This window comes from Thrips palmi, unplaced genomic scaffold (genome assembly GCF_012932325.1).
Source record: "Thrips palmi isolate BJ-2018 unplaced genomic scaffold, TpBJ-2018v1 HiC_scaffold_15, whole genome shotgun sequence".
In the NCBI taxonomy this organism is placed as follows: domain Eukaryota; kingdom Metazoa; phylum Arthropoda; class Insecta; order Thysanoptera; family Thripidae; genus Thrips; species Thrips palmi.
This window is the reverse complement of record NW_023144624.1, coordinates 6,561,215-6,588,748: the sequence shown is the minus strand read 5'-3', so window position 1 is coordinate 6,588,748 and position 27,534 is coordinate 6,561,215. Positions and strand designations below refer to the sequence as shown.

The 27,534-nt window shown below is 58.4% G+C and overlaps 2 protein-coding genes across 4 annotated transcripts in view; one reads left to right on the top strand and one right to left on the bottom strand.

Moving 5' to 3' along the window:
- The window catches only part of LOC117641100 (spondin-2-like), a 468,689-nt gene that overhangs the window by 392,634 nt on the left and 48,521 nt on the right, over positions 1 to 27,534 (top strand). The window lies entirely within an intron of this gene.
- Positions 18,824 to 21,346, bottom strand: LOC117641102 (protein roadkill-like). Of its 3 annotated transcripts, none has more exons than XM_034378214.1 (5): positions 21,244 to 21,346; positions 20,673 to 20,903; positions 20,282 to 20,594; positions 20,001 to 20,194; positions 18,824 to 19,929 (listed from the first exon to the last, which is right to left on the bottom strand). In XM_034378214.1, exons 2-5 carry the CDS (start codon positions 20,894 to 20,896, stop codon positions 19,521 to 19,523), a joined length of 1,140 nt encoding a protein of 379 aa, XP_034234105.1. In that variant the 5' UTR covers positions 20,897 to 20,903; positions 21,244 to 21,346; the 3' UTR covers positions 18,824 to 19,520. The 3 variants fall into 3 exon arrangements, with proteins under 3 accessions (XP_034234105.1, XP_034234104.1, XP_034234103.1); XM_034378213.1 differs by having other exon boundaries at positions 21,270 to 21,335; XM_034378212.1 differs by having other exon boundaries at positions 21,170 to 21,322.

Here is a 27,534-nt window from a genome sequence, read left to right as displayed (position 1 = left end):
ACAATCCCTCTCCGCCTGCCACGTCTCAAAGGGTGACTCGGGCAGACCTCGGCTCTGCTCAGCTCGTGCCGACTTCGGCGCCAGCTCGGCCTCGTTCAGACGTTCGTCGAATGAGATTTTAAGTACTATCTTTGGAATGAGCCCATACCACCCCGCAGAAGAAAACCAAACGAGTATCATCTGCTTTCATTAACGTTCGTTGAATGAGATTTTTGTTTGCCGTATACGGCTTTTGGTCTGCCTCATACGGTTTTTGATTTGCCGCATACGGTTTTTTGTTTGCCGTATACGATTTTTGGTCTGCCTCATACGGTTTTTGATTTGCCGCATACGGTTTTTTGTTTGCCGTATACGGCTTTTGGTCTGCCTCATACGGTTTTTGATTTGCCGCATACGGTTTTTTGTTTGCCGTATACGATTTTTGGTCTGCCTCATACGGTTTTTGATTTGCCGCATACGGTTTTTTGTTTGCCGTATACGGCTTTTGGTCTGCCTCATACGGTTTTTGATTTGCCGCATACGGTTTTTTGTTTGCCGTATACGATTTTTGGTCTGCCTCATACGGTTTTTGATTTGCCGCATACGGTTTTTTGTTTGCCGTATACGGCTTTTGGTCTGCCTCATACGGTTTTTGATTTGCCGCATACGGTTTTTTGTTTGCCGTATACGGCTTTTGGTCTGCCTCATACGGTTTTTGATTTGCCGCATACGGTTTTTTGTTTGCCGTATACGGCTTTTGGTCTGCCTCATACGGTTTTTGATTTGCCGCATACGGTTTTTTGTTTGCCGTATACGGCTTTTGGTCTGCCTCATACGGTTTTTGATTTGCCGCATACGGTTTTTTGTTTGCCGTATACGGCTTTTGGTCTGCCTCATACGGTTTTTGATTTGCCGCATACGGTTTTTTGTTTGCCGTATACGGCTTTTGGTCTGCCTCATACGGTTTTTGATTTGCCGCATACGGTTTTTTGTTTGCCGTATACGGCTTTTGGTCTGCCTCATACGGTTTTTGATTTGCCGCATACGGTTTTTTGTTTGCCGTATACGGCTTTTGGTCTGCCTCATACGGTTTTTGATTTGCCGCATACGGTTTTTAGCAGATGATACCTTCACCACACTTGAAACATACTTAAAAATACTGTACACATGAAGGTGTCAGCGTGCTTTTACTCTCGGGTCCAGAAACCAAGCGCGTATCCTAACAATATAATAGGGGCTGGCCGTATACGATTTTTGGTCTGCCTCATACGGTTTTTGATTTGCCGCATACGGTTTTTTGTTTGCCGTATACGGCTTTTGGTCTGCCTCATACGGTTTTTGATTTGCCGCATACGGTTTTTTGTTTGCCTTATACGGCTTTTGGTCTGCCTCATACGGTTTTTGATTTGCCGCATACGGTTTTTTGTTTGCCGTATACGGCTTTTGGTCTGCCTCATACGGTTTTTGATTTGCCGCATACGGTTTTTTGTTTGCCGTATACGGCTTTTGGTCTGCCTCATACGGGTTTTGATTTGCCGCATACGGTTTTTTGTTTGCCGTATACGGCTTTTGGTCTGCCTCATACGGTGTTTGATTTGCCGCATACGGTTTTTTGTTTGCCGTATACGGCTTTTGGTCTGCCTCATACGGTGTTTGATTTGCCGCATACGGTTTTTTGTTTGCCGTATACGGCTTTTGGTCTGCCTCATACGGTTTTTGATTTGCCGCATACGGTTTTTTGTTTGCCGTATACGGCTTTTGGTCTGCCTCATACGGTTTTTGATTTGCCGCATACGGTTTTTTGTTTGCCGTATACGGCTTTTGGTCTGCCTCATACGGTTTTTGATTTGCCGCATACGGTTTTTTGTTTGCCGTATACGATTTTTGGTCTGCCTCATACGGTTTTTGATTTGCCGCATACGGTTTTTTGTTTGCCGTATACGGCTTTTGGTCTGCCTCATACGGTTTTTGATTTGCCGCATACGGTTTTTTGTTTGCCGTATACGATTTTTGGTCTGCCTCATACGGTTTTTGATTTGCCGCATACGGTTTTTTGTTTGCCGTATACGGCTTTTGGTCTGCCTCATACGGTTTTTGATTTGCCGCATACGGTTTTTTGTTTGCCGTATACGGCTTTTGGTCTGCCTCATACGGTTTTTGATTTGCCGCATACGGTTTTTTGTTTGCCGTATACGGCTTTTGGTCTGCCTCATACGGTTTTTGATTTGCCGCATACGGTTTTTTGTTTGCCGTATACGGCTTTTGGTCTGCCTCATACGGTTTTTGATTTGCCGCATACGGTTTTTTGTTTGCCGTATACGGCTTTTGGTCTGCCTCATACGGTTTTTGATTTGCCGCATACGGTTTTTTGTTTGCCGTATACGGCTTTTGGTCTGCCTCATACGGTTTTTGATTTGCCGCATACGGTTTTTTGTTTGCCGTATACGGCTTTTGGTCTGCCTCATACGGTTTTTGATTTGCCGCATACGGTTTTTTGTTTGCCGTATACGGCTTTTGGTCTGCCTCATACGGTTTTTGATTTGCCGCATACGGTTTTTTGTTTGCCGTATACGGCTTTTGGTCTGCCTCATACGGTTTTTGATTTGCCGCATACGGTTTTTTGTTTGCCGTATACGGCTTTTGGTCTGCCTCATACGGTTTTTGATTTGCCGCATACGGTTTTTTGTTTGCCGTATACGGCTTTTGGTCTGCCTCATACGGTTTTTGATTTGCCGCATACGGTTTTTTGTTTGCCGTATACGGCTTTTGGTCTGCCTCATACGGTTTTTGATTTGCCGCATACGGTTTTTTGTTTGCCGTATACGGCTTTTGGTCTGCCTCATACGGTTTTTGATTTGCCGCATACGGTTTTTGTTTGCCGTATACGGCTTTTGGTCTGCCTCATACGGTTTTTGATTTGCCGCATAGGGTTTTTTTGTTTGCCGTATACGGCTTTTGGTCTGCCTCATACGGTTTTTGATTTGCCGCATACGGTTTTTTGTTTGCCGTATACGATTTTTGGTCTGCCTCATACGGTTTTTGATTTGCCGCATACGGTTTTTGTTTGCCGTATACGGCTTTTGGTCTGCCTCATACGGTTTTTGATTTGCCGCATAGGGTTTTTTTGTTTGCCGTATACGTTTTTTGGTCTGCCTCATACGGTTTTTGATTTGCCGCATACGGTTTTTTGTTTGCCGTATACGGCTTTTGGTCTGCCTCATACGGTTTTTGATTTGCCGCATACGGTTTTTTGTTTGCCGTATACGGCTTTTGGTCTGCCTCATACGGTTTTGATTTGCCGCATACGGTTTTTGTTTGCCGTATACGGCTTTTGGTCTGCCTCATACGGTTTTTGATTTGCCGCATACGGTTTTTTGTTTGCCGTATACGGCTTTTGGTCTGCCTCATACGGTTTTTGATTTGCCGCATAGGGTTTTTTTGTTTGCCGTATACGGCTTTTGGTCTGCCTCATACGGTTTTTGATTTGCCGCATACGGTTTTTTTTGCCGTATACGGCTTTGGTCTGCCTCATAGGGTTTTTTGATTTGCCGCATACGGTTTTTTGTTTGCCGTATACGGCTTTTGGTCTGCCTCATACGGTTTTTGATTTGCCGCATACGGTTTTTTGTTTGCCGTATACGGCTTTTGGTCTGCCTCATACGGTTTTTGATTTGCCGCATACGGTTTTTAGCAGATGATACCTTCACCACACTTGAAACATACTTAAAAATACTGTACACATGAAGGTGTCAGCGTGCTTTTACTCTCGGGTCCAGAAACCAAGCGCGTATCCTAACAATATAATAGGGGCTGGCCGCCGGGGCGGGCTGGTGTGTCTGGCTGGCTGGCTGGCTGGCTGGCTGGCGGAGAGGCGCAGCCTGCGCGGACGTCTCAAAGGGTGGGTGACTCGGGCAGACCTCGGCTCTGCTCAGCTCGTGCCGGCTTCGGCGCCAGCTCGGCCTCGTTCGTTGAATGAGATTTTAAGAACTATCTTTGGAATGAGCCCATACTAATGAGCCCAGAAGAAAACCAAACGAGTATCATCTGCTTTCATTAACGTTCGTTGAATGAGATTTTTCTCGTGACTCAGCATCTTCATTTTTCGGGCTCGTTGTCCCGCGAGACCGTACTAGCGTGGCTAAAAGGAGCGCGCCTGAATCCTCCCGAAGGAGCGGCACAGCGGCAGGCTTTGGAGGCCGCCCCGCCCGGCGCGGCCCAATATTTCTCAATTTGTCGTCGTGGGCATCGAGGGCCTCGATTCGAGGTGCGCCTTCCGCCTCTCTCGCACTGGGCCGACGGGCGGGGCTGGCCGCAGACCCACGGCGGCCAGACAGAGCGCGACGTCGCGGTCGGCCGGGAGGGGCATTCTTTCATTCTTTGGGCCGGCCCACCCGATGCCCACCCAATGCCCACCCCGATCCGAGGCCGACGCCTGTCCGCCCAGACGAAGATACAAACGGGGTGCGTGTCTGTCTGTCTGTCTGTCTGTCTGAGCGACTGCCCGTCCGTTCGCCCGTCGCGTTTTTAGTTCCTGCCTGCTGCCCAGCATGCAGAGCGGCACAGGCACACCATCCATCCATCCCGCGCCGCGCGCGCCGCGCTTGCAAGCCACTCGGTGCCTGCTGAAATATAAATGAGCCCCTGATGGAAAGAGGATTCCATTTGACAATACAACGACGAGTGCTTTTCGCTGAATCGCGCGCGCACCGTGCGCCGCACTGTCTAGCCCCGCAGCGGCGCCGTGAATCGTGGCTATTTTTCAGTGCAACTCGCCCGCCTCGTCTCACCTTGCAGTGGAGTGCCTCCACAGTGAGACGGCAGCGTGTGTGTGTGTGTGTGTGTGTGTGTGTGTGTGTGTGTGTGTGTGTGTGTGTGTCGATTCCTCCTCCAGGACGTTTTCACCCTGCAGGGACCGCTTCCTCTCCGGCAGGGATAGGGTTTCGGGGACGCGCGCGTTTCTCCAGCAATACAGGACATGCCAGGCGGGCAGGCAGGCAGGCAGCCCTTTGGCTGGTCCCGGAGGCCCTACGAGACCCCTGCGCAGCCCTGCGCGGCCCCGCCGGGAAGGGCTCAGTGGTTGGCGCCCACCCAGACAGGCAGGTTCAGTTCAGTCATTCATGGAGGGGCGGAAGGGAGCGGGATAGGGCCGGGGCGGGGCGGGGCGGGGCGGGGCGGGGCGGGGCGGGGTGGGTGGCGCGTCTTGGACAATGCAGCGCAATCGCTCGAAATGAAGGGAGCCCCGGATTGATACAAACCGAGCGAGGGGTGAGCTGGAGCGCGCCAAACCGGCTCGGGTAATGCGCCGCTGTTTAGATTAGGCAATCGTCTTCAGATGGACTGGAACGAGGATGACTGTGCGTGCGTGTGAGTGTGTTTGTTTGTCCCCGCTCGCTAGCAGACAGCACGGTGGTGATGAACAGCGCGCCGCGCCAGTGTGTTAGAATGAGTAATTTCCCAACCAGACAGCGAATGCGCTCGGAAGGAAACTGCGCACATCCAGGGCAGGCCAGGCAGGCCGGGGCCTCAAGGCTACACGACGCCGGGACGCCGGTAGCGGAGCCAAAGGGGTGTGAAACTTTGTGCCTTATTTGAGCCCGGAAGACTTTGGGGGGCTCACGGTGTTTGTTGTGGCCTTGTGGCTCGGTAGTGCTCGGTAGTGCCCGGTAGTGCCGCCCGCTGCACGCAGTGCCGGACAACTTGGCCGTCCTTATATACGATCGACCTTAATCTGGCTGTGCGGCCGAGGCTGTGCGCTGCACGAGAGGGCCGCCCGGGCCCGCACTGCAAACTCAAACTCTGTCCGTTGGGTCGATGTAAACCCGATACAGTGCAAACAGTGGGGCCCATTGGTCCGTGCACGGAGCGCGCGGTATACGCACAAGCCTGCGAGCCCACCGCTGCGGCAATCACGCAAAATGCTCGCGCTCATACAAACTTTTTTCTCCCTCTGCCCGGTGCGTGTGTGTGAGTGTGCGTGTGTGTGACAGCAGACAGAGACGGTCCGGAATGTGCCATAAGTCGGCGCAGAGGGAAATGGGGTGAATTCGTATGTACGACACGACACACCGAATGCTAAAGTACGCCCGATAAAAAGAGAGCCAAGGAATGGCCAACTTTCCCCCGGCCGCCCCTTGTCTGTCTCGCCTCCTCTCTCTCTCTCTCTCTCTCTCTCTCTCTCTCTCTCTCTCTCTCTCTCTCTCTCTCTCTCTCTCTCTCTCCGCCGGCCTACCGAGTCATAATTCATCTCCCTGGCGAGAAGAAAAACACTGTCCGTGTCCAGCGCACTAGCGCCTCGCGCCACAAAAGACACGCACGTCGCTAGCCGTGCGCCATGCGCCGGCAGTCAGGTATAAACACATGCCTTTTCCCGCCGTTTTTATTCTGTTTAGGGCAAAAAAAGGAAAACGGCAAACTCATTTTTCATCGAGGCTGCGAGGAAAGCCTGCTGTGGCGCGGCGTGGGTTCAAACACTGGCCGGGGGCCGGGCGCGCCACTGGAAGGAAGAAAAGAGATGGCGGGGGAGAGGCCGCGGCGGCTTTGCGGATCGCCGTGCCGCGCCGCGCCGCGCCCAGCAATTGGCCTCCTCCAGATGGATAAAAAATTGAAAGCAATGGAGCGGCCAACGGGGAGGGCAGAGGCCAGGGCCTCGGCCAGGGCGGTGATACGGCGGCCGGACTGATTCCCCGCGACGCGTGGCCCAGGCCGGCGAGGCCCTGCAAACTGCGAGGAGGCTGCGAGGTGGACTTAATCCCGGCCGCCCCACGCACCAGCCAGCCCCAATTCGCGTATTCATTAAGACCATTTTTTCCCCCTTCGCTTCTGAAGTGGCAATTTTATTTATTTATTGCAGTGTGGTGGTGGTGGGAAGATTGGTGGGGGAGGTCCCGGGCAGGTCAACAATAAGGCTGTCCCCGCCGCCCTCATCCTGGCCGCGCTCGCCGCCCAAGGCTGGCCAAGGCTGGCCCAGGCTGGCCCCCGCCTCGCAGTGATTGCACCCTTGTGCGAGGCGGCAGTGCAGGTCCGCCGAAACGGCCGCCTGCATTCCACGGCGTCACGTGGCGAGGGCGGAATTTGACGAGGGCTAGAGCTAGGGGGGAGGGGGGATGACAAGGGAGGGGGCGGTCCGAATGGCGCGAGCCTCAACTCCATTAGGTTCGGAGAATCTCCTTGAGAAAACATTATTAGACCGCAGCGACCGGAATTTCGCTCTGGAATTGAGGAGCTCTGGGGAGCGATGGGGGAGAGCGAGGCGCGGGGGGGGGGGGGGGGGGGGGAGGGGAGGTCCCTTCAGCGTGCGCGGCGGACCTCTGATGCCTCTGAATGTGAATCCCTCTTGCATTCCTCCGTCCAGCCCGCCGACTTGGAGACTGACGGGCAGACAGGCAGGCGGCCGGACGGACGGACAGCCGATGGACGCGTCCATGAGGGGCAAGACGATCCACGCATGCGCTGCCGCCGGACGCTTCGGCAGGCCGCCCTTAAAGACGCCGAGAGGCTTAGTGGCTCGAGAGGGGAGTGGAGGGCCCAGGGCAAGGCCGAGGACTGCCAGGGCTGCGCGACTCGGAAGTTGTTGCTTGCGGTTCAGCCCGCGAGTCTATCGCCGTGCCGCGCCACCACACCGGCAGGGGCGCGGCGGAGGGCTAGGGCCCCGCGGCCCCGCGGCCCCGCGGCCGTAGGGCTGTAAGCAATATGCAAACAGAAAATGTTATTGGATGCTTAGCGCGCGGGGCGGGGCCGCCTGGCGAGGCTGTGCCGCCCCGCCGCCCTGCCGTGTCGCGCGACGGCGGAGTGTAAAGTTTGGCGGCAACGACGCGCCGCGCCCCCCGCACGCCCCACGTCCCGCCAATTTTTCACGCGGGCTGTAAACAGGGAAAGTGTGAAGCAGGCGGCGCAGTGCGCTATTCCACGCGATTTGGGGCTTTAGTTGAACAGCGCGGCAAGCGGTCGTGTGAGAGTCAAGGTGACGCCACGGTCGAGGGGGAAGGGGGTTGATCGCGTAGCAGCGCCCGGAGTCCCCGGCCTCGCCGGCTATATACATACATGTTACTGGGTGGGGAAGAGAGAGGCCTTTGCGTGCCTTTGCGGCCGCCCGGCCGGCGATATCAACTCAAGCAATATTCCGAGACGCGAAAAGTTTTGCCTCCCCGGCAGACGGCCCCCGCCACGGCCGCGACCCCCGCCCCGCCCCCGCCGCCCCGCCGCAGTCCGGAGTCGCAGAGGCGGGCGACGTTCGGCCGAAAACAGCCGAATCTGGGGGAACGCTTCTTCTTCTTCTTCTCCTTTTTCTTCTTCTTCATCTTCTTCGTTCCATCCGCCTCGCTTGCGCATTTGCAGTGCCATGTTCTTGACCTGGCTGCCTAGAGCCGACGACGGTCCTGCTTGTCCGATTGTCCTGTCTGTCTGTCTGTCTGTCTGTCTGTCTGTCTGTCTGTCTGTCTGTCTGTCTGTCTGTCTGTCTTGTCGACGGTAGATCAAGTGGAAAGACGGCAGTTTTTTCCCGCCTTTGCGCCGGGCTGCGCTGCTGGCGCGCGGCTGCGCCACGTTGGCTGTGACGGGATTCAATTACTAGACACTCAGGCAGCTGTCATCGGGGTCGCTCGGTCGCTCCGCGCCTCGTCCTGCGCGCGGACTGGCTCAACCTTTGCGTTATTTACACCGCCCGTGTCGATAAACGCTGATTGGAATGCAAAAAGCGATACGGCCGGTGCAGCCAGCCAGCCAGGCCAGCCAGGCAGCCAGCCAGGGGCGCCTCCTTGCTCGGGGCCAATTTGCGCAGCGCTGCCCTGGGCGCTTGCCGCCGCTGCTGCTTGGTAATCCATCCCGCCTCCTCGGCGGCGACGAGCAGCGCCTCCCCAGGCCGCCGCGCCCCGCCCCGCCCCGCCCCGCCCCGCCCCGCCCCGCCCCGGGCTCACGTCGCGGCGCAATGTCGTTACTGATAACTTTCTTGCCTGCCGTGCGCCCCGCCGCCCCGCCCCGCCCCGCCACCCCGCCTTCCCGCCAAATGCATTTATTTATTTCCGACAGTCAAAGAGCGTCCCGAAAGAGGCGTCATTACAGTGTACATGGCGACGAAAAGCGGCGTCGGCAGAGCGACCCGTCTCTCTCGCACGGCTCCGGGACGGCCCGCGAGCGCGAGAGAGACGGACGCGTCGGAGTCATCGGCGGCAGCGGCGCGGCCTTGCGGTGACGGTGACGCGTCGCCTCCGCGCGAGAAACAACTTGGGCAGCCAGGGGCAGCCAGTCGACGGGACGAAATCAAAGTGTCGAAACTCCTCGCCGCATTGTCGAAATTGCGCAGCTGTGCTTTTCCACCCCCTCCCTTCCCCCGCCCCCATTCTCGCTCGTCACGTCGTCGGCCCGCCACTGGGGGGCGTTAAATCTGACCAAAGTATTTCAGTTAGTTTATGGAAAGTTTTTGTGGTTTGTTTTTCTCCGCTGTTTGTTTCTTCTTTTGTGATGACTGCCTGTGACTGCCGCCCTGCCGGCGCGTCGTTTCGACGGTTATTATGATTGTGTCCAATAATGAAGAGAGAGAGAGAGAGAGAGAGGGGAGAGAGAGAGAGAGAGAGAGAGAGAGAGAGAGAGAGAGAAGAGAGAGAGAGAGACGCTGGCCGTTTCCATGGCACTGCCGGCCAGTTAGCGAGCGGAAAATAAAGGAAGCCAAGTGAGCCGAACAATGCAAATTGGTGGACGTATACAGTCGGAGAAACGCCGCGTCGCGCCCGTCGTGCCATGATCGCTGCGGGAGGGAGAGAGAGGGGGGATGTCAGCCGCCGGCGGCACGCCCACGCCCTTCGCCCCCCCCCCACTCGCATTCCTTGTTATGGCCGCCAAATTTAGTGCAATGCCTGCGTGGTAATCGCCGGCCAGCCATTCCATCCGTTCCATCCATTGCATGCATTTCATCACCCACCGCCACCGCCCGCCGCCGGACCCGCGGCGAGCCAATCGTCACAATCAGTGCAGGTCACCGTTATTCGGCCGCGGCAGCAACGGGGGATTAAAGTTGGAAGTAGTGGCAGTGGCACACAACACATGAAACATGCCGCGAGGGGTGTCTGCGTGTGTGGTGGTGGCGGTGGGGTTGGGGGGGCTCCCCCTTCCCCTCCCGCCGCTGGATAGAGACCGAAGCAGCTTTCCAAACGGCGCCGCGCGCGATGTTGAGACCCCATGTGGAAATAATGTCTGTGTTTGCGCTCGCGTCCGCTGAATGAATCAGTTACCAGTATCGCGCTCCCCCTCCCCCAGACACGGTGTGCCCGCAACGGCTGCTGCATGTCGATAACACGCTGCGCTTTCCTGTTTTGTCCTCAGGTGGGTGACTCGCTGACTCGCTGGTTGTCGGAGCGGCAGCGTTGCGACCTGCTGCACGCCGCTGCAGCGGGGCCGCCGAGCTCCGACCGGTGTGCGGTGTGTACACTCAGTTTTTACGGGTGCCGTGTGGTGTGCTGCGTTCGCCCGGAAGAAACGGTTAAGGTCGCAATTGAACTGTCAACAGAAGTGAGCGGTAAACAAATACCTCTCCGATGACTTTTTTTTGACAAAAAATCACGAATCACGGTTATCGTCATTTGTATTTGACGACGCGTTTGTAAAGTTTACGTACAAGAAGTGTTCAGATTTTTCGTGAAATTGCGAAAAAGAATTTCATTGCGTTTCCTGGAGTTATTTTTCACGTGGGGTGTTGCCAGGGGCTCATTTCTGTGGACAGTGATAGTACCGGCGCGCGTTCTGTCAAAGCGCGGGGCCCGTGTGTAGGCGGGTTTGATGGGGGCGAAACGCTGACGGTGTGGAGGCAGCGCGCAGAACACCCCAACGCGCCACCGCGCCACCACACCGTAGCGTCGATACCACTGCCGCCCGGCCCGTTTGGACGCGCTACGGCACACCGGTGCCAAGCAGGGCCGAGCGAAGGGCCCTGTTTGTTGTTGTTGTTGTTGTTGCTGTGCTGTTGTTGTTGTTTTAGTGCAGTTGTCGTTGTTGGAGTGGCCCAGAGTGGCGCCGCGGTGGGTTCAGTTATCCCCCTGCGAGGGCCTCGTCGGTGTTGAGATTGCGCTAAGGTGGACCGAAATTGGAGCTGAGCCCCCGGCAGCCCCCGGCAGGCCCCGGCAGGCCCCGGCAGCCCTGCGAACACGAGCCGAGAATTGGCCCTCTCCTGCTGCTTCACACCGTCGAGTGAGGCGGGGCGGGGAGGCTCTGGGCCACGGGGCCAGCCAGAGGCCAGCAGCAAAGGACTCCTTCCTTGAAAGAGCGGGGCCGGGGCCGGGGCGCGAACCCGGGGCCGCGCGGGGGTGACGGACGGGATGATCGCGAGAAACGCGCAGCGCGAGTAGCGAAACGGCGGAGTAAAAATGTACATTAAGGGGGTGCCGGGGAAAATATGAAGTGCCAAACAAGTCGTTACCTCTTTTGAAATGGTGACTGTGAGCCATCTCTGGCAATGGTCCGCGTTTAGGGCTTTTCACTGCCTCATCATCGCGTTTTATGGCGGCTCTCGGCGCCCCACCCCCTTCCCCCGCGAGTTCCTTTCCGCCGTTGCGTTTTTAGCACTTCGCTCAATTTGCCTCGCGGAGGTTTGTCGTCCTGTTTCGCGGCCGCCGATCGACCGGCCGTTGTGTCCACACGCGGAGAAGTGTTTGAGGAGCGGCGCGGGCCGTTGGCCTCTGGACGGCCGGTACCGCGCGGCACCCGCGTCAACGGCCACCCGACGCCTAACGCGCCGCGCCTCATATTTTATTTTGCGCCGCACACTTTCTCACGTATTGAATCTTTCATTCTTTTGCGAGCGCAAAAATCTGGAAAGGTTTTCCCAAGGGCGCGAGCAGAGCGAGGGCGGCGAGGCCAAGGGAGGCTCGGGCGGGGCGGGGCGGGGGCGGGGCGGGGCGGGGCGGGGCGGGCGGGCGCGGCGCCACCAGGGTGTGTTGGCGGGGCGCGCCGCGCCGGCTCGGGTTCGAGCAGGGCAGCGCCAGGCAGCGCGCAGGGTCCCTGGGGTGCGCAGGGAAAGAGCGAAAAGAGCTGGCAGGGAGCGGCGAGGAGGCTGGAGGTGGTACTAAAACTAACATGTAGCTGGCGGGGTGGGGCGGGGCGGGGCGGCCGAAGTGGACCTCGTCAAGTGGACCGCAAGGGTACCGCAGGGTCCGGCTAATTCGGCACCGCGATGCCGCGCAGGTACAGCGCATAAGATTAGGCGTAGGACCGTCGGAGGGTCGAGGGGCGGTTGCCTGTACGTGTGTGAGTGAGAGAGACAGAGAGGTTGTGTGGGTGGGTGTGTGCGTGTGGTGCTGCCGGGACGTTGTTGCGTTGTTTGCGTACACGTGCCCGCCACGTGGCTGGAGCAAGGCCGGGAGTGTGCTGGCACTCAGTATTCGGTTCGTTGCCCCTTTCTGCCTGCCGCCCTGCCCGGCCTGCCCGGCCTGCCCGCCCCCAGCCCAGGTGGAGGGCGCCGCCGTTGGCGGCGTGCTTAGGGGAAGCGGTTCGCTGGGGCATAAAGGAAAGTCGTGTTCCTTGCCATCTTTCCAGAGCGTTCCGCGCGGCGTTCCCTCCCGGGTCCTTCCTGGGGCGTCCCGCCCGGGCGCCGCGCCCCGCGCACGTCCACGACGACGACCTTGGCGGGGGCGGCGAGGATGACTAACAAGGTGACGGGCAGCCAGAGGAACGAGGATGGATGCGGAGCGTTAGCCCACTGTCGCGGCAAGGTCGCGGCAAGGCCGCCGCCATATTTCCCGCACAATTTCATTTGTTTTTCGCAGTGGAGCCCCCGCGCTGCCGCGCCCCGGTATGAGGATGGCGAGGACCCCGGCCCGGCCCGGCCGCACCGCTTGCTTCATTTACGTATAATTAGAAATGTGCTAAATCCTCGACCGTTATTTTTTAGGGGGAAATTTTAATTAAGCGGAACGGTGGACGGCGGCGCCATACCTCGCGACAGCGCGTCGTGTGGGGGTGGGGGCGGCAGGCGGAGGAGGAGAAGAAGGAGGAGAGGAAGAAGGGGACAGAAAGAAGACACTATGTGTAATGACCCCGGGGTGGTCCTTTATTAAGTGTTTGAAGAGGACGGACGCCTTGGACTGCTTTCAGGATGCTTTTAGGATCTTCTTCATTGCAAACAAATGGAAAGGGCCGGCAGGGCCCGGCAGGGCCCGGCAGGGCGAGGGGGCTCGTCTAATGCACGCCCGAGGGGCCGACGCGCCCGACGCGGCCGACGCGGCCGACGAGGCGCATCGATTCCACCAAAGCCCTTTTGTTTTCCTTTTTGTTTTTGTTTTCCCCGTTTTCCCGCGCGCTTTTCTTTATGGATTTCGATACAGATGACACGTCCGATCGGCTGGGCCATTCCAAGGCGAAGCCTCGAAGCGACGACGGAGTCCTCGGGCCGGCAGCCCGCCAGCCACTCGCCCCGCCCCCCCCCGCGCCCGCCCCCGCCCGCCCCGCCCCGCCCCGCCGCCCCGCCCCGCCCCGCCCGCCCCGCCCCGCCCCCCCCCCCGCCCCCACCGCGTCGCTCCTCGCCCGGTCCGAGTGCACCGGCTTCCGAGCAGGGGCTACATCGCCCTGCCTCGCTCGCACTTCTACGGGGCGCCCCGCAGTGCGAGAGAGAGGGAACAACGACACCTCTCGGAAGCAGCCTGCGGCCGATGGGGTGTTGAGTCGTGTACTCCCGCCTCATCGCGGGTTCGCGGCGGCGTGCCTCCTGCGCGGCCTGCTTCGCGTGCTTCGCGGTGCTGCAACTGCTGCGCTCGACAGTGCCCTGGTCGCTCTGTCTCTGTCGCACTCTCGGGGCGCCACGCAGGGGTGCGAGAGAGATAGAGACACTCTCCGGGATCAAACTGCCGGCCGGGCCGCACTTGCGTGGCTTTGCCGCTCCGCACTGCTTCGCTTCGCGGCGGCGCTGCAGTGTCGCGACGTTATAAGAACTCCCTCAAAACTTTGGCCAAGCTGTTCGCGGCGCGCCGCCCTGCCGCCCTCTCCCTTTCTTTATTTTTATCTCTCTCTCTCTCTCTCTCTCTCTCTCTCTCTCTCTCTCTCTCTCTCTCTCTCTCTCTCTCTCTCTCTCTCTCTCTCTCTCTCTCTCTCTCCCCCTCCCCCGCGGCCCGCGGCAGCGGCCTCGTTGTCAAACTTTCTCTTCCTGTGCATGCGACCGAAAATTTGTCATCGCGTTACGACGGAAAGCGGGCCACATTTTGGAAAGGGTGAAGTAATGAGATGGCCCACAAAGAACTGGCGCTTTCGGGCCGCTTAGTCGCCTTAATGCCGAATTTCCATTTTTGGGGGGGCGAAGGAGAACATTCCGGAACCAGTTTGAGACTTCCGCGGCTCGTGTGGCGCGAGAGTGCCCTGCCTCGCATTTTCTCATTCAATCCATTCTTTTATGAAGGAGAAAAAAACTGAATACAGAGAGGAGAGCAAGTTGATTATATCATTATTATGTGACGTTAGCGCGTTGAAAGTGCGCGAGTTACGGCACCCCCGGCCCGGCGACTGCATTTCGGCGCGGCTTCCTGAAGGGGGGGAAGTGGGCGGCGGCAAAAACATGATCCGTCCCTCACCCAGCCGCTCGGCTCCGCTCGGCTCATTGCGAAGTAGAAACACAAATGAAGTTACGCCGGGTGCCGCCCGTTTCACGCTCCTTAATTTGACATGTGGGACCGGCCCAGCCCGACCGGCTTCCCCTCGCCTGTCCCTCTTTTTGTTTTTTTTTCTGGACCCTCCTTCTCTATTTCATCTCTTTTCCCCCTCTCGTTATTCTCGTTTTTTTTTGTGTGTACCTGAGGCGCGAACGAAAGTGTAATCCTCCAATCCCCTCATTTGCCGGACACGCCGCGCCCGGCTTAACGGGCTCCATAATCCATGTAAATCCATGACCGCCGCTCTTTGAGACCAAATTACACCGGCAGTCTGTCTGTCTGTCTGTCTGTCTGTCTGTCTGTCTGTCTGTCTGTCTGTCTGTCTGTTTGTTTGTCTGTCTGTCTGTCTGTTTGTTTGTCTGTTTACCCGTGTCGCCCCAGCGTGGACGCCGCCTGCGAGGTAGGCCAACCCGGACACTGCGGCACACGGGTGCACGACGGGTTGCCTATGCTGCGTTCGACAGGGGTTCCCCGCTCCCGTTTTTAATATTTTACTTTTATTTTCGTGTCTTTTTTCTTTGTCTTTTTTACTGCAGGGAGCTGTCATCGTCACTGCGGGCCGCGGCTCTGGGGGATGGGCGTGGGAGGCCCGGGGGCTGCGTGCCGGGGGAGAGGGGGAGGGGAGGGAGAGGTTGCCGCTCCGAGCCGCGGTGCCTCTAAGCTACACCTAACGACGGGTATAAGAAGACAAAACACCAGCAGTGGTGAATTTTTCATCGCGCTCCGCGTCGCTCCCGGCCGTTCGTGCTGACTGCTCCCCACCTGGCGGTGCCTGGCGGCTGACTGGAGGAGACGGGAGGGAGCCCCAAACCGCCCCGCCCCGCCCCGCCCCGCCCCGCCCCGCCCCGCCACGCCCCCAACCCTTCCTCCGCCGCCTCGCCTCGCCACGCGCCTCCGCGCTCAAGACGATTATGAATGGATTTGACGGAACACACGTTCAAGCGAAACCGCGAGAGGCACGCGGACCTGGCCGCGCTGCTGCGCTTCCGTTCCGCGAGTTTCTCATAACGCATCCTGATTCGCGACGCCCGCCGCGGCCTGCGGTTCCCAGTGGCGCCGTTGTCGCCTAAATAACGTTTTTTTCCCCGCCCCTCGGTCTGCCCGGCCCGGCCCGGCCTAGCCTCGCGGCCGCTGCTGGGAAGCACCACCGATGTCATTTCCATTATTTAACAGGCATCCCGAGCAGCCCCGCCGCGTCCCCGAGCCCCGAAAACGCAGTGAATTATTTGTCACCTCACCTCTTCCTCGCCTTCAGCCCTGGGCCCCGCTCGGCCCCGCTCGGCCCTCAGCCTTACCGCGTCCGCCGAAGGGACACAGATTAAATCCGGGAATAACAATTCCCCGCATCCATCATTCCGAACAATGTCGGTCAGGTGGCGCCGCGCCACTGCTAGGGTCACGCCGTCTCTGTCGCACGTCGCGCCGCGAGGGCCGCGAGTGCGAGAGAGACAGAGCGCCCGCTGAACGCCGCGGCTTTTGTGTTTTATTGCCGCGGCCGCGTCCAATAATGCGCGCCGAACAATCACGCCGCCGCTTCCCGGAGCCTCCCGAAAGCGCCCCGAAGTCGGGCCGGGGCCGCGGGGCCAGGCACCCGTCCATGGCGCACCTGCCTGCTGCCTGGATGAGCGGCTAATTTCGGAACGCATTCCTCAAGTTGGCGTTCCCCCACCGCACCCCACCCGCCCGCGCTCGCGCCATCTTCGGCCGTTTTATTGGGGGCCGCATTCGAAGCGGCCCAAGTGCCCCGCCGCGTCCCTGCAGGCCCTGCAGCCCGCAGCACGACGGCGTGCTCGCCGCTCCGTCTCTCTCCAGCCGCAGCGGGACGCCGCGTGCGTGCGAGGGAGACAGCGCGACGCTGCTCGGATAGGATCGCCTGCCGCCCTGCTTCGCGGCGCACGCCTCGTTTTAACGGCGAGTGGAATCCGCGGCCGCGTCCCGACCGCCGCCACGCCGCCACCCGACATAAAATCAGGACGTCAAGTCCGCGCGGCACTTCCACGATTCACTCTGCCACCCGCGGGCCGCCTTGCTTACCCCGCCCCGCCCCGCCCCGCCCCGCGGAACGGGCCTCGGCTTTGGCGGGGCGGCGATGGCTGCGATGCCCCAAGCCACGCCGCGTCCCGCTTCCCGCACCGCATCGCGGCGGGGAAAAGAAAAAGCGGGGAAAGCCATCATTTCCCGGCGGACGACATGAAGCGCGAAGCGGTGAAGCAGCCACTGGCAGCGCGGCCCCGCGGCCCCGCGGGGGTGGCCGTCGGCCCCCGTCGGCCCGTCGACGCGAGCACCGGAACACGGCGAGGTTAAAACGCCGCCCGCACCGCCACCCCTTTGGCGGCAGCCAGGCAGCCATCCCGACGAGCCGCGCGGCGGGCGGTTTTGGTTTTAATGAAACAGAGCCAACCAAAGCGCCGGGGTGTGCCCATCACGAGGCCGTGCCGCTGCGGCTGATTCCCAACAACGGGCTCTCTGTCTCCGTCGCACTCATGCGTCGTGCCGCAGGGGTGCGAGAGAGACAGAGCGACGAGAAGGCTCTTCGGCGTCACCCCGCGCTGACGCGCAGGCCGGGCCCGGTGGGGCTCACGGGGGTGGCGCGTGCACGGCGACGGGGTGGACGAGGTCGACGGGGTGCACTGTTGCGGTGAGGCCGTGGTGTTTGCTTTCGGCTTCGGCGGCTGGTGTCGAGTGTAGGCGGCGTGGCGTGCCCCGAGCCGAGCCGAGCTGAGCCGTCCAAGGAGGGTGGTTGTTGTCGTCCGCGGGCTCCGCGCTCCGCGGGCCGATCCGGCCATCCGCGGTGGAGGCCGTGGCGGCTGCGGCACTGCGGCGGCATGATCTTGCGTGCGGCGTAATTGAGCGGGTAATGGTGGCGGGGTGGCGGGGCAGCGAAGCACGGTGGGCGCGAAGCGCGAAGCGCCAACGGGGCGCGTTATTTATGACGGCCTGCAGGCTGGTGCCGCGCTTTGTCGCTGTCTCTCTCGCACCCCCGGGCACGCCCCACAAGAGCGAGAGAGACAGAGCGACGCGAGAACTGCAGCTGCAGCGCGCCCGGCAGACTGACTGTCGCCCTCGCACGCTTTCCGGACGACCCCTGCGTGCGAGAGAGACGGAGCGACGTTCGGCCGCCGCCAGTGTCGTGACCGCGGCCGCGTGACGCGCCGTGTGGACGGCGACGTGGACGTGGGCCTCGAATAATGGGGCGGGCCGACGGTGCAGCGCGGCGGACATTCGGCGGACGTCCCCAGCCCGGCCCGGCCGGATGAAGCGCCTCAAAAATTCACGCCAATTCACCGGCAATGTGCGTGCGGGGCGTGGCGGGGTGGATTGCGCGTAAAATTATTCGGAGGACGACTGTTTTCTTGTTTGTCTGTTTTGTCTGCCGGGATATGATGTGGCTTGGGGGGCGAGGGGCAGCGAGGGGGCAGCGGCCCCGGCCGTCTCGACCGTCTCGCCGGCGGGCTGCGTGGCCCAGGGCCAGGCCCAGGCAGGGCCCAGGCGTGGCCCCGTGGGGAATGCTGCCGCCAAGGCTGCCGCCGCTGCCTCGCCGCCTCGCCATAATCCCCGCTAACCCCAAATTGGATTGAAGGCGTTGGCTGCCAAGTGTTGCCGGGAATAAACACCGGGCCGCCTTGCCCCGCCGCCTTGCCCCCCGTCCCGTCCCGCGCCGTGCCGTCCCCGCCAGGCCAAAGCCTGACATGAAATATGCAGCCGCGTTCGGCGCACGTCAATAAAATTTCAATTTTGGTCGGAATGAAATTGGCGGCGCTCCTCCTCCGCCACGCCCCGCCACGCCACGGCGGCCCGTAAGTGTGACGCGCAGCCCGCCAAGGTGCGGCGTTGTGAGCCGACGGGGCGGGGCGGGGCGACGCCAAGGGGAGGGGGCGGCGAGGCGAGGCTGAGTGTTTCTCGCGCCGCGCTCCGACAGGTCCGTCTAGCTGCAGCCCCATCGATCCGGTACGTGCAGCAGTGTGATTTCTATCAGAGAGGGGGAGGGCCCTCCCTGCCACTCCCTTCCCAAGCCCACCGTCGTCATCACTGCAGGCATGCAGCCAGCCAGCCCATCAAAGGGGTGCCACCCTCTCCTCCGCCGCCACTTCTTGATTTTACTTTGTTTTGGATTTTATTTTTTTCGTCTGTGAAGGGAGGATGCCCTGGCTAGAATTCAATCTCTTTTTAATGATAGGACAAGAAAAGTGAGGTCAGGGACAGCAAAAAAATCAGGCAGCCAATGAAAATAGAAAAAAGTTTATGTAATTTCAAAAATACATACGGCAATGGTTTAAAAAAATGGGGTAACCTGTAGAAAACATATGTCTTATGTTCACAACCATTTAGATAAAATTCATTCAAATTCATTTAAATTCATTCAATACGCATCACATTAAAATGTATGAGAGAGTACAGGCACAATTTCTTAAGGTACACTGTTAATATTATGCAAATTAATTATCTTACGGTATTTTTCCTTATTTCTATAACTAACATTAGCTGAGGTGTCAAATGGAAACTATCATTTAAATCAGTATAAGTAAAAAATAATTAATACACACTAAATATTGCAGTCAACCCTGTAAACATAGTTTTCCTTCGTATAAATTTTTAATCACAATAAATTTGTCTCTTTCTGTAACAGTAAAAGGCAAATTGACTAAGCTTTAGTACTAAATCACTAATGGTATATATTACCACACAAATCTCAGCCTGTGGCTCTCATTTACTTATGAAACGACTAGTTTGTTTCCCAATATGTAAGAAGTAAAAAGTGAAGTTGATGGTGGCAGATGATAAATGCACACTTGGCTGGGGATGAGATGGTAATGAGATGGATGACAAGATGGAGGTGAGAATGGAGATTAAGTCATGCAGGGCGGTGCGGTGAGGTGCGGGGCGGCGCGGGGCGGAGCTGGGAGGGGGAGGGGAGGGGAATCACTTCTGCCGCTGCCGCTTGGTGTTCTCCTCGTGTTCTCCCGTGGTGGCGGGCAGGAGCGAGGGCAGGTTGACGTCCATGGTGTCCGGCTGGCTCACCACCCGCATGAGGATGTCGGCCGCCTTCCGGGGATCGTTCTCCAGGATGTCCCTCCACGCGCTGGAGGCCAGGACGGCGTTCTTGTTCTCGCGGAGGTACGAGAAGGTGAAGTCGACCCCCATGGGCAGGTTGAGGTTTTGGAAGGTGAGGTAGGTGGTGAGGGCGTTGGCGGGGGTGAGGGAGCGCAGCAGGCGCGCCAGGCACATGGAGCGCAGCTCGATCAGGCCGTACTTGTCCGCCACCAGGAGCAGCTGCAGGGGGAAGTCCGCGCACTTGTTCCATGTGGGCTCGCCGCCCGTGTAGATGTACCTGAGAATCAATGAGCCACTCTACATTTCCACTTTCCTGGTTCAAAAGTAGCGTGAAAGAAACAAACTTACGTCAACATTGCTTGGAAGACGATAAATTCACAATCAGTGATGACAACTCTCCCCGTCTTCTTCTCTGCAAGATCATGCTCAAACATTGCTGAGAAAGTTTCACTCATAGCTGCGATGATGGCTCGGTGTGCCTTGATCTCCTTGCCTTCCACTTCAAAAATGACATCACTTAGTCTGCCAGATTCAAGAAGTTTCTACATTAAGAAATAAATTTTATTAGCAAAATTTCTTGAAAAAAAAATGAATAGTTGTACTAAGAACTATGAAATACTTCAACACACCCCAAGCCTTTGCGGAATATCCTCTGGGTTAGGCTTTGGTTCATTGACAGTAATCACTTCCAGTGGTCCGTCAAGATAAATCAATTTTATGGAGACAACGACTTTTGACAAACATGGTTTGATTGGCATTCCTGTTCCTTCAGACCCTCCTCGTAAAACTTCTGAATACCCTTCTTCTTCAACTCGAGCCATGTTAAACTTTAATACTGTGTATCGCTTTGGGGCTGTATCATTTTTACGGTGCTCATCTACTGTGAAGGTAACCTCTGCATACAGCCTCGCTTTGTTCTGCCCTTGCCCCGGACCCTGTTTCCTGTCAAAATATTAAAAATTATTTTACTGCTTACACCGTTGCTTCATACTCTAGCCAGATAGCAATTCAGAAACTTACGGTTTAGGTTTAAGTGAAATGTCCATTCGGGGATCATCGTCCCCATTCCATTTAGATTGGCTGACCGCTATGACCAGCTCCCATTCAAAACCGCTTGAAGTATCATTTGGGGCACTAAATCGATGTCTGACTTCCTGCCCACAAATCAAGCACCAACGGTCCACATGGTATATCTGATTTGCCCGATACACTTTCCGGCGAAGTGTCATTACTGGCCAGCTCATGGTTATGCTGAAATTAACAGAACGTTATTAGGTCATTCAAAAGTCCCATTCAACAAAGACTTTATGTATAAACTAAATTTTCATCAATTAAATTATTTTTGAACAGCTTTAATGATTCAAAGAAAACTCAAAGGATATTTTTTTCCAAGAAAAAGTGTTAAGACAATAAAAGTAAAAAGCCAGAAAGTCAATCAATGACTGATGACAGATCCAGTCAAGACTAATGTAGACAGATAGCTACAGACAAGTCGAGTAAAGCAGCAATTTAACAACCTTGACAAAATGCAAGGCACTCTATAACTTGAATAAATTTGCTTTTCTGTTACAACTTAGATACAAAAATCGACGCATAAATATACTGTTGATGACACACAGTTCAGAGGTCGTCTGCCTTGTGTGCTTTAGAGGTTATGTTGTTGTTGATCTTGCGATGATCGATCCATCGATCGCGCTCCTCCGTGGATGCAGTGTTGCCAACTAAAAACGTAATAATTGAATCGAAAGGTGGATAAAACATGGTCATCAATTTTCAACCAGTACCTATTGAAGTGGCCTGCATTCCGAACCACTAAAACCTCAGTACAAAGAAGCAATTTGCGTCGTTGTGGCGAAAATTCCGTTTTCTGACATGGAGTTCAGAAACTTGACATTTTAGCCAGCCTGCTCGCTCCGACCGCTCTTTTTTCAAAACGGGGAACCGAACTGTGGCACTTTCCTCCTGGGGGAGCCGTTTTGCCGTTTTTGTTGTCTATTGTGTTTTTGTTGGTTACAGTGGAGTGCGACTAGCGTACACGCGACTCACAAGGGAATGCCGCAATGCCCACGGCGTGCGAGCGGTGTAAGGCCGGCAGGTGCGATGATGGTGGTCCACCGTGTTGCTCTGATTGGCCGGAAAGAATGCGTGCGAGATTCGACTGTACCCGACGAGTGTACCTGAGGGCCGGCGCCGCCGCGCTGGGTGCCACTCGGTGCGACTGGACATGTCGATCGCTAATTGGGAAGACAAATTGGACGGCGTGTTGCCAAAAGTGGAACAAGAAAAGGGTTATCATGACAGAAAAAAACAGCTACACCAACGGGAGAGTTTTTGCGCGTTTTAAAATTAAAATTCATGCATGGGTATTCACAAAATAATAAAAACAGAAATGTTTCAAAAATTTCGGGGAGGGGTGGGTGCGCGTAGGACGTAGGTTGTTCCAGGCCTCAATTATTTTTCATAAGGGTATTCCTTGCATTTGATCCGCTCCCCGTCTCTCCTTATTATAATTTTTTTCACGGGAATATTGGGTGAGACACCCTGTGGTGCTCTGCGAGGCTGCAGGGCTGCACTTCTCGCAGTGCAGCGCGCAGGGGGCGCAGGCGCAGCCTTGGCGCAGCCGGCCCGGCAGGCCTCGCCCTTTGACCCCACTTCGGCTTGACCTGCCCCGTTCACTCCGCTGCTCCTCCACTGCATGAGCCCTTTTTCCAAAGGCGATCGTCTCGAATCCGCCAAGGATAAAAAAAGCGGCAGAAGTGATCTGGATGGACGGCCGCCGCTCGTGGCCTGCCCGGGGTCGGGAGTGGCCCGGCAATCGGTTTATTCTCCGAAAGTGAAATTGGCGCGAAAAGTGTAGGAAGGAAGGGGCGTGTTGGCAGGCCTGGCGCCGCGGAGGGCGTTGCGTTGCAGGAGGGCTGCTGCGCCGACAGCACTTGGTTTTTTTTTTCTGACGGAGTATCGCGCGGGGGACTGTGTTGGGCCTGCACGGGGCGGGGCGGGCTGGGGAAGTCTCTTGTCCATAATACGCTCATCGATATAGAACGCCCCTTTCCTCCGACTCTCTCTCTTTTCGCCTGCGAGCGCTCCTTTATGCGTAGTGGCTGGAGTGGGCCAGCCGGAGGACCCAGGAGCACCCCCGGAGGGCGACGGGGTTCAAGTGGCCAACAACGCGGACTCGCCAAAACAAACCGAGGCACGCCAGGGGGCAGCGCGTGGCCGAGGCCCGGTGACGCTGTCCGAGGCCGCCGAGGCCGAGGCCCCGGACGACGCCCCCGGACGCGGGGGATAATCGAGACGGACGACGGCGAGGTGGGCGGCGCGGCCGCCGCCAAGGCCCGCTTAAATATTGATGGCGACCGACGAGACACAAAAGTTTTTCCATCCACTTGTAGCCGATGTAGCCGCCGCGGCTGCCCCGGCCGGGCTCACCGGCTCGCTGCATGCGGCTGACAGTTACAAATGGGCGCGGCTGCGACAGGCCGAAGCGCGAAGCAGCGCCAAAGTGAAGCCCCCGTCCCGGTGCCGGTTCGGCGCGAAGCGCGAAGCGCCGCGAAAGCCGCCCTTCCCTTATCGAAGGCGCGCTGGCGCGCGCATATCCAACTGTTGCAATTTGTTCCGCGGCTTAGAGCGCCCGGGGATAATGGCGTCTGTTTTATCTGGGCGGGGGCCGCCGTGACGAGAGGGCCAATGAGCGAGGCAAGGGCACCAGCCTCGGCCCTTTCCGAACACCGTGTTGTCTCCCGCGACCCCGCGGGACCACGGGGCGCCCATGAGTGCGAGAGAGACAGCGACGAAAGCGGAATGAGCTTGGAGGCCGGCCGGGGGCTGGCCGAGGGTAGGTAGACACGGCGCCCATCCATCTTGTGTCGAAGCCGTTCTCAGCAGCCCTCCTAACGAGACCGGCTCGGCTCGGCTCGGCTCGGCTCGGACCTCACTGCACCGACCGGCGCAGGGGGTGCGGCGTCCACCACTGCAGGCTGGCTGGGGGTGCGTTCCGAAAATTTATAAAAAAAACTGGAAATAATGAGCCAGGTGGCGGCTTCTCTCACGCTGGCGAGCAGCGCGGAAACAGGCTGCGAACGGGGAATTTAATTTCGGCCCCTGTTTCCACGGAGCAGCGCGGTGCGGCGGCGGTGTACACGACACTGTACACGTCAACGGCGAGGGGGCTGGCGGGGCGGCGGAGGCTGCGGGCGGACGACGCGGCGCCGCCAGCCAAGGCGGACCTCGCCAATATACTGTGATATCACTTTGATATCACTGACAGTCTGATGAAATGCGTTGCGGGATCGTCTCGCCTCCTTTTCAATCAGCATGATACGCCCCCCCCCCCTCCCTTTGACGGAGGAGCGCGGCCGCGTCCCTCGACCCGCCTTGCCGTAAATGTTAATCTGCATGAAAAATCTGGCAAGCCGGCCGGGCTGGCCGGGATGCACGGTGGGTGAGCCGAGCATGTGATGAATAATGAAACGCCATGAAAAAGAATATCGAGCGAACAATGGCAGCGCCGTAATGCGAAGCAAATACTTTTTTTTGTTGTTGTTGGTTATTACCTCTTAAAGGGTCGCGAGGCCTGCTGAAGGGCCGAGGTAAAGGGTGCGGCGCAAGGGCCCGGGAAGAAAAGGGAGAAAAAGAGGGGGGAGGGGGCAGCAGAGAGTTGCCGTGGCGGTACAGCGCGGCGTGGCAAGAAAATACTGCCGTCGCCTCGAGGAGTAAAAAGTCAACAAGCATTACGAATGATACGACTGCGACCCTCTCTCTCGCTCTCTCGCCCTCTCTCTCCCGACCCGGCCTCTTCCCTCTCCCTTTCTCTCTCTCTCTCTCTCCCCCGTTCCAGTAATGCCCTCCTTCCTGTCATTGGGCGCCGCTGGAGGGAGTTTAGGGCACTCCTGCGGTGGCCGAGCTGGAAATAAGGATGCCGGCCAAGTGACAACTCCCAAGTATTTTCTCGCGCGCGGCCTGCCCGGGGAATTTGCGGGCGAAACTCTCTCTCTCTCCCTCTCTCTCTCCCGCCGTAATCTCTGCGTTGTCTCGCCCTCCCTCCCACTCGCGGTGATCAGTGTTTAGGTTCGGTGGTCTTGGCTGTGGCCCGGGCTGGCCGTGCCCTGACGGTGCCTGGCTCGGTGCAGGGTCGCCGTGGCAACCTGGCAGGTATATTACGCGCGCGGAAGGCTTAAAAGTCCGTCCGGCGCGCTTAAACTCCTCGCGCCGCGGGCCGTGAAGACCGTGGAGGCCGTGGAAGCCATGAAGCAGGCTGCCGGGCTGTTCATTCGCTAATAAAGCATGTGCAAGAGTGCAGACTTTACGGTGCAGCAGCCGGGCGGAGCGGCCGGGCGTCGGCACTAGTTTACCGCTGCGCTGCAGCAAAGTGCGTGTCGGCTGGAGGTCCGGGCCGCGGACTGGAGGTCGCCGATCGCCGCGCCGCCGCGCCCCGCGTCCGGAAAGCGACCTGCGGGCGAGACTTGGCGGCCAAAGCCGTGGCGGCCGAGGCGGCGGTGCTTCGCCAAAGTGAGGCATTATTCCCTTTAGTGGGCGACTTCCCCGCGTCTCGCAGTCTCGCGAAAAATGGGGATGCGCCTGGTTATGACTTACTTTCCGCGGGGTCTTCAGTATAATAAATATATACAGCGCGTTGTGGGCCTTGCTGCTGCTGCTGCGCTTGCTTGTACTTTTTTTTTGGTGGAACGTGGGAAACGAAATTAAAGTAAAGCGGTGTAGGTGTTCCTCGCGCCGTGCCGCCGTGCCGCCGTGCCCTGGTAAGTGCTCGGTGCGTGGGCGAGATAAGGCCGCAGGGGGTACTTGGTGGGGCCGGCGTTACCGTTTGTTTCGAGTCATTGTGTTCCGGTGATGTGCCCCTCCCTCGGAGCGCCGCCGGGGGGCGGACCGTGGCGCCGTCGTGGCGTGTCTCAGGTGGAGCCTCACGACTTGCTCGGCGTCAGTCAGGCGAGGTGGTCGGAGCCCAGCAACAGCAGCAGTAGCAGCTTTTTGGGGTTACGGCCGGGGCCACGCACCGAATCGTCCAAAGTGCGCGCAGAGTGCCGCTCTTTCGATTTCGCTCCGCACTTCTCCCTCCTTCTCCCCTCTCCTCTCGGGCTGAGCCAGGATGCCGTCAAAGGCCGCCTCGTCACCGCGCCGCGCTGCCGCCGCCATGGCCGCCACCGCGACGCGATGATTCCTTTTTGTAGGGCGGCACGGCGGCACCGGACCTATTCATCCCCAGTTTATTTGGCGAAACGCATCAAATTGCTTTTATCGCTGATTCACCGCGCCGGCGATCCATCAGGGCAACATCTGAGCTTGCTGCTTGCTGCTCGCTGAGGGGCCGGGCCGGCCAGCCCCGGACGCACGGCCTAGGTCGCTCCGTCAGCAGATATTTTTTCATAAGTGTCAGGGAATGATCGAAACATTCCTCGCTGAGAAAATGGTGTTGCTGATGCCTACGCCCGGTGGGCTGGGCAAAACGGACGGGAAAGGGGGTGGGTGGGGGGTCTGTGTCGATAGCAAACCTGAGCGAGAAATCAGATGATGTAAAAAAGGGGAATAAAATAAAAAATAAAACGGCAGATTGGGGCGACGGCGGAAACTGGACCACGATTACGTCATTTGCACTGGGCGTGAAGCGCGGAACGAGAAGCACGGAGCAGCCGGGGCTGCAAAAACCGGCAAAAGGGGGAAAAGTTGTTATCTTCGGGTTTTACCGGTTTCACCGCCGCGCTTTTACTATCGCTTCTGGCTGCTTTTCCTGTGTCTTTTAATGCGGTGTAATTCACCTGGGCAATATTCATAAGAAGCGCGAGTGGTTTGGCCGGGGGTCTGCTTCTTCTCGCCGCAACGAACGATCCCTCCTTTATTGCCACTCCTTGTCCATTAATTTCGAGTCCCTCCCCCCACCCCCGCCCTCACTCCATCCCCGACCCCCCTCACCCCTTCACCCACTTTGGCAGGGTTTACTTTTATTCCTTCTGGCCAACGCAATGGTCCCCGTCTCACCTTTACCGCGCCCCGCCACGCCCCGCTCGGCCTTTCTGGGCCCTCAATAAATTCTCTGACCGCCGCCGCCCCCTCGCCACCCCCGCCCCCCGCACGCAGCAAACGACCCGCCCGTTCCACCGCCTTGCCTTTCTGCCTTTCTGCCTTTCCGCCACATCGGTCGCCGCCCTGTTTGCATTTCGTTCCCCTAACTTTCACCGCCGCCTTGGCCGCCGCCAGGGCCTCCGCCGTTCGGCCGGGTGCAGCTGCACGCCGCCAAGGAGTGACAAAAGCCGGGGAGGCCGTCGACCTCACGCAGAAAGGGAGGGCCGTGGCTGCCGCCGCTGCCTCAGGGCGCCGCCGAACGCCGTGCGCGGTGGGCCGCCCGCCACGTCCGCGAGTGCGGCGGGCTGGCCTACCCGGCGGTTCGCAGGCGGCGTGCGCACCGGCGGCGGCCTCTCGCATCCAAGCCTCCAAACCTCCAAGCCCTCGCGGCCGAGTGCTTGGTCGCGGAGTGAATTAAAAAGAAATACCCCGCAGCAGCGGATTCCCGCAGGCCGCGCCGTATATTCGGCCAGCTGTCCGCTGCAGGCCGTGGCCGTGGCGGCCCGGGAGTGTGTGTAAGAGGTTCTGGAGGGTGGGGCCGCCGAGGCCGCGGAGGGGTCCGAGGACGTCGCATGAATCGAGAAGTAACCCGAGGCCGGCCTGCGCCTGGCCTGGCCTGGCCGTGGCGCTGCTGCGGTGCGGCGCCCTGGAGGTCACTCCGCGCGGAGGCTAACAAGGGAATGCTTTCCGCATCTCGAGTCGCCTTCCCGAACCTGTTTTGGGCGGGCCGTTAACCTCGGCAAGCCTCTCCCCCGCGCAGCCCGGCGCAGCCCGGCGCAGCCGCGCACTTAACAGTACCGCCAGGCCT

Bases quoted from the DNA above. Each gene is read 5' to 3' on its own strand.
- LOC117641102 (XM_034378214.1), bottom strand. From the start codon at position 20,896: ATGAGCTGGCCAGTAATGACACTTCGCCGGAAAGTGTATCGGGCAAAT. The intron at 20,595-20,672 runs GTAAGTTTCTGA...ATATTTTGACAG, and splicing joins ATTTCACTTAAACCTAAACC to GAAACAGGGTCCGGGGCAAG. The intron at 20,195-20,281 runs GTGTGTTGAAGT...TTCTTAATGTAG, and splicing joins ATATTCCGCAAAGGCTTGGG to AAACTTCTTGAATCTGGCAG.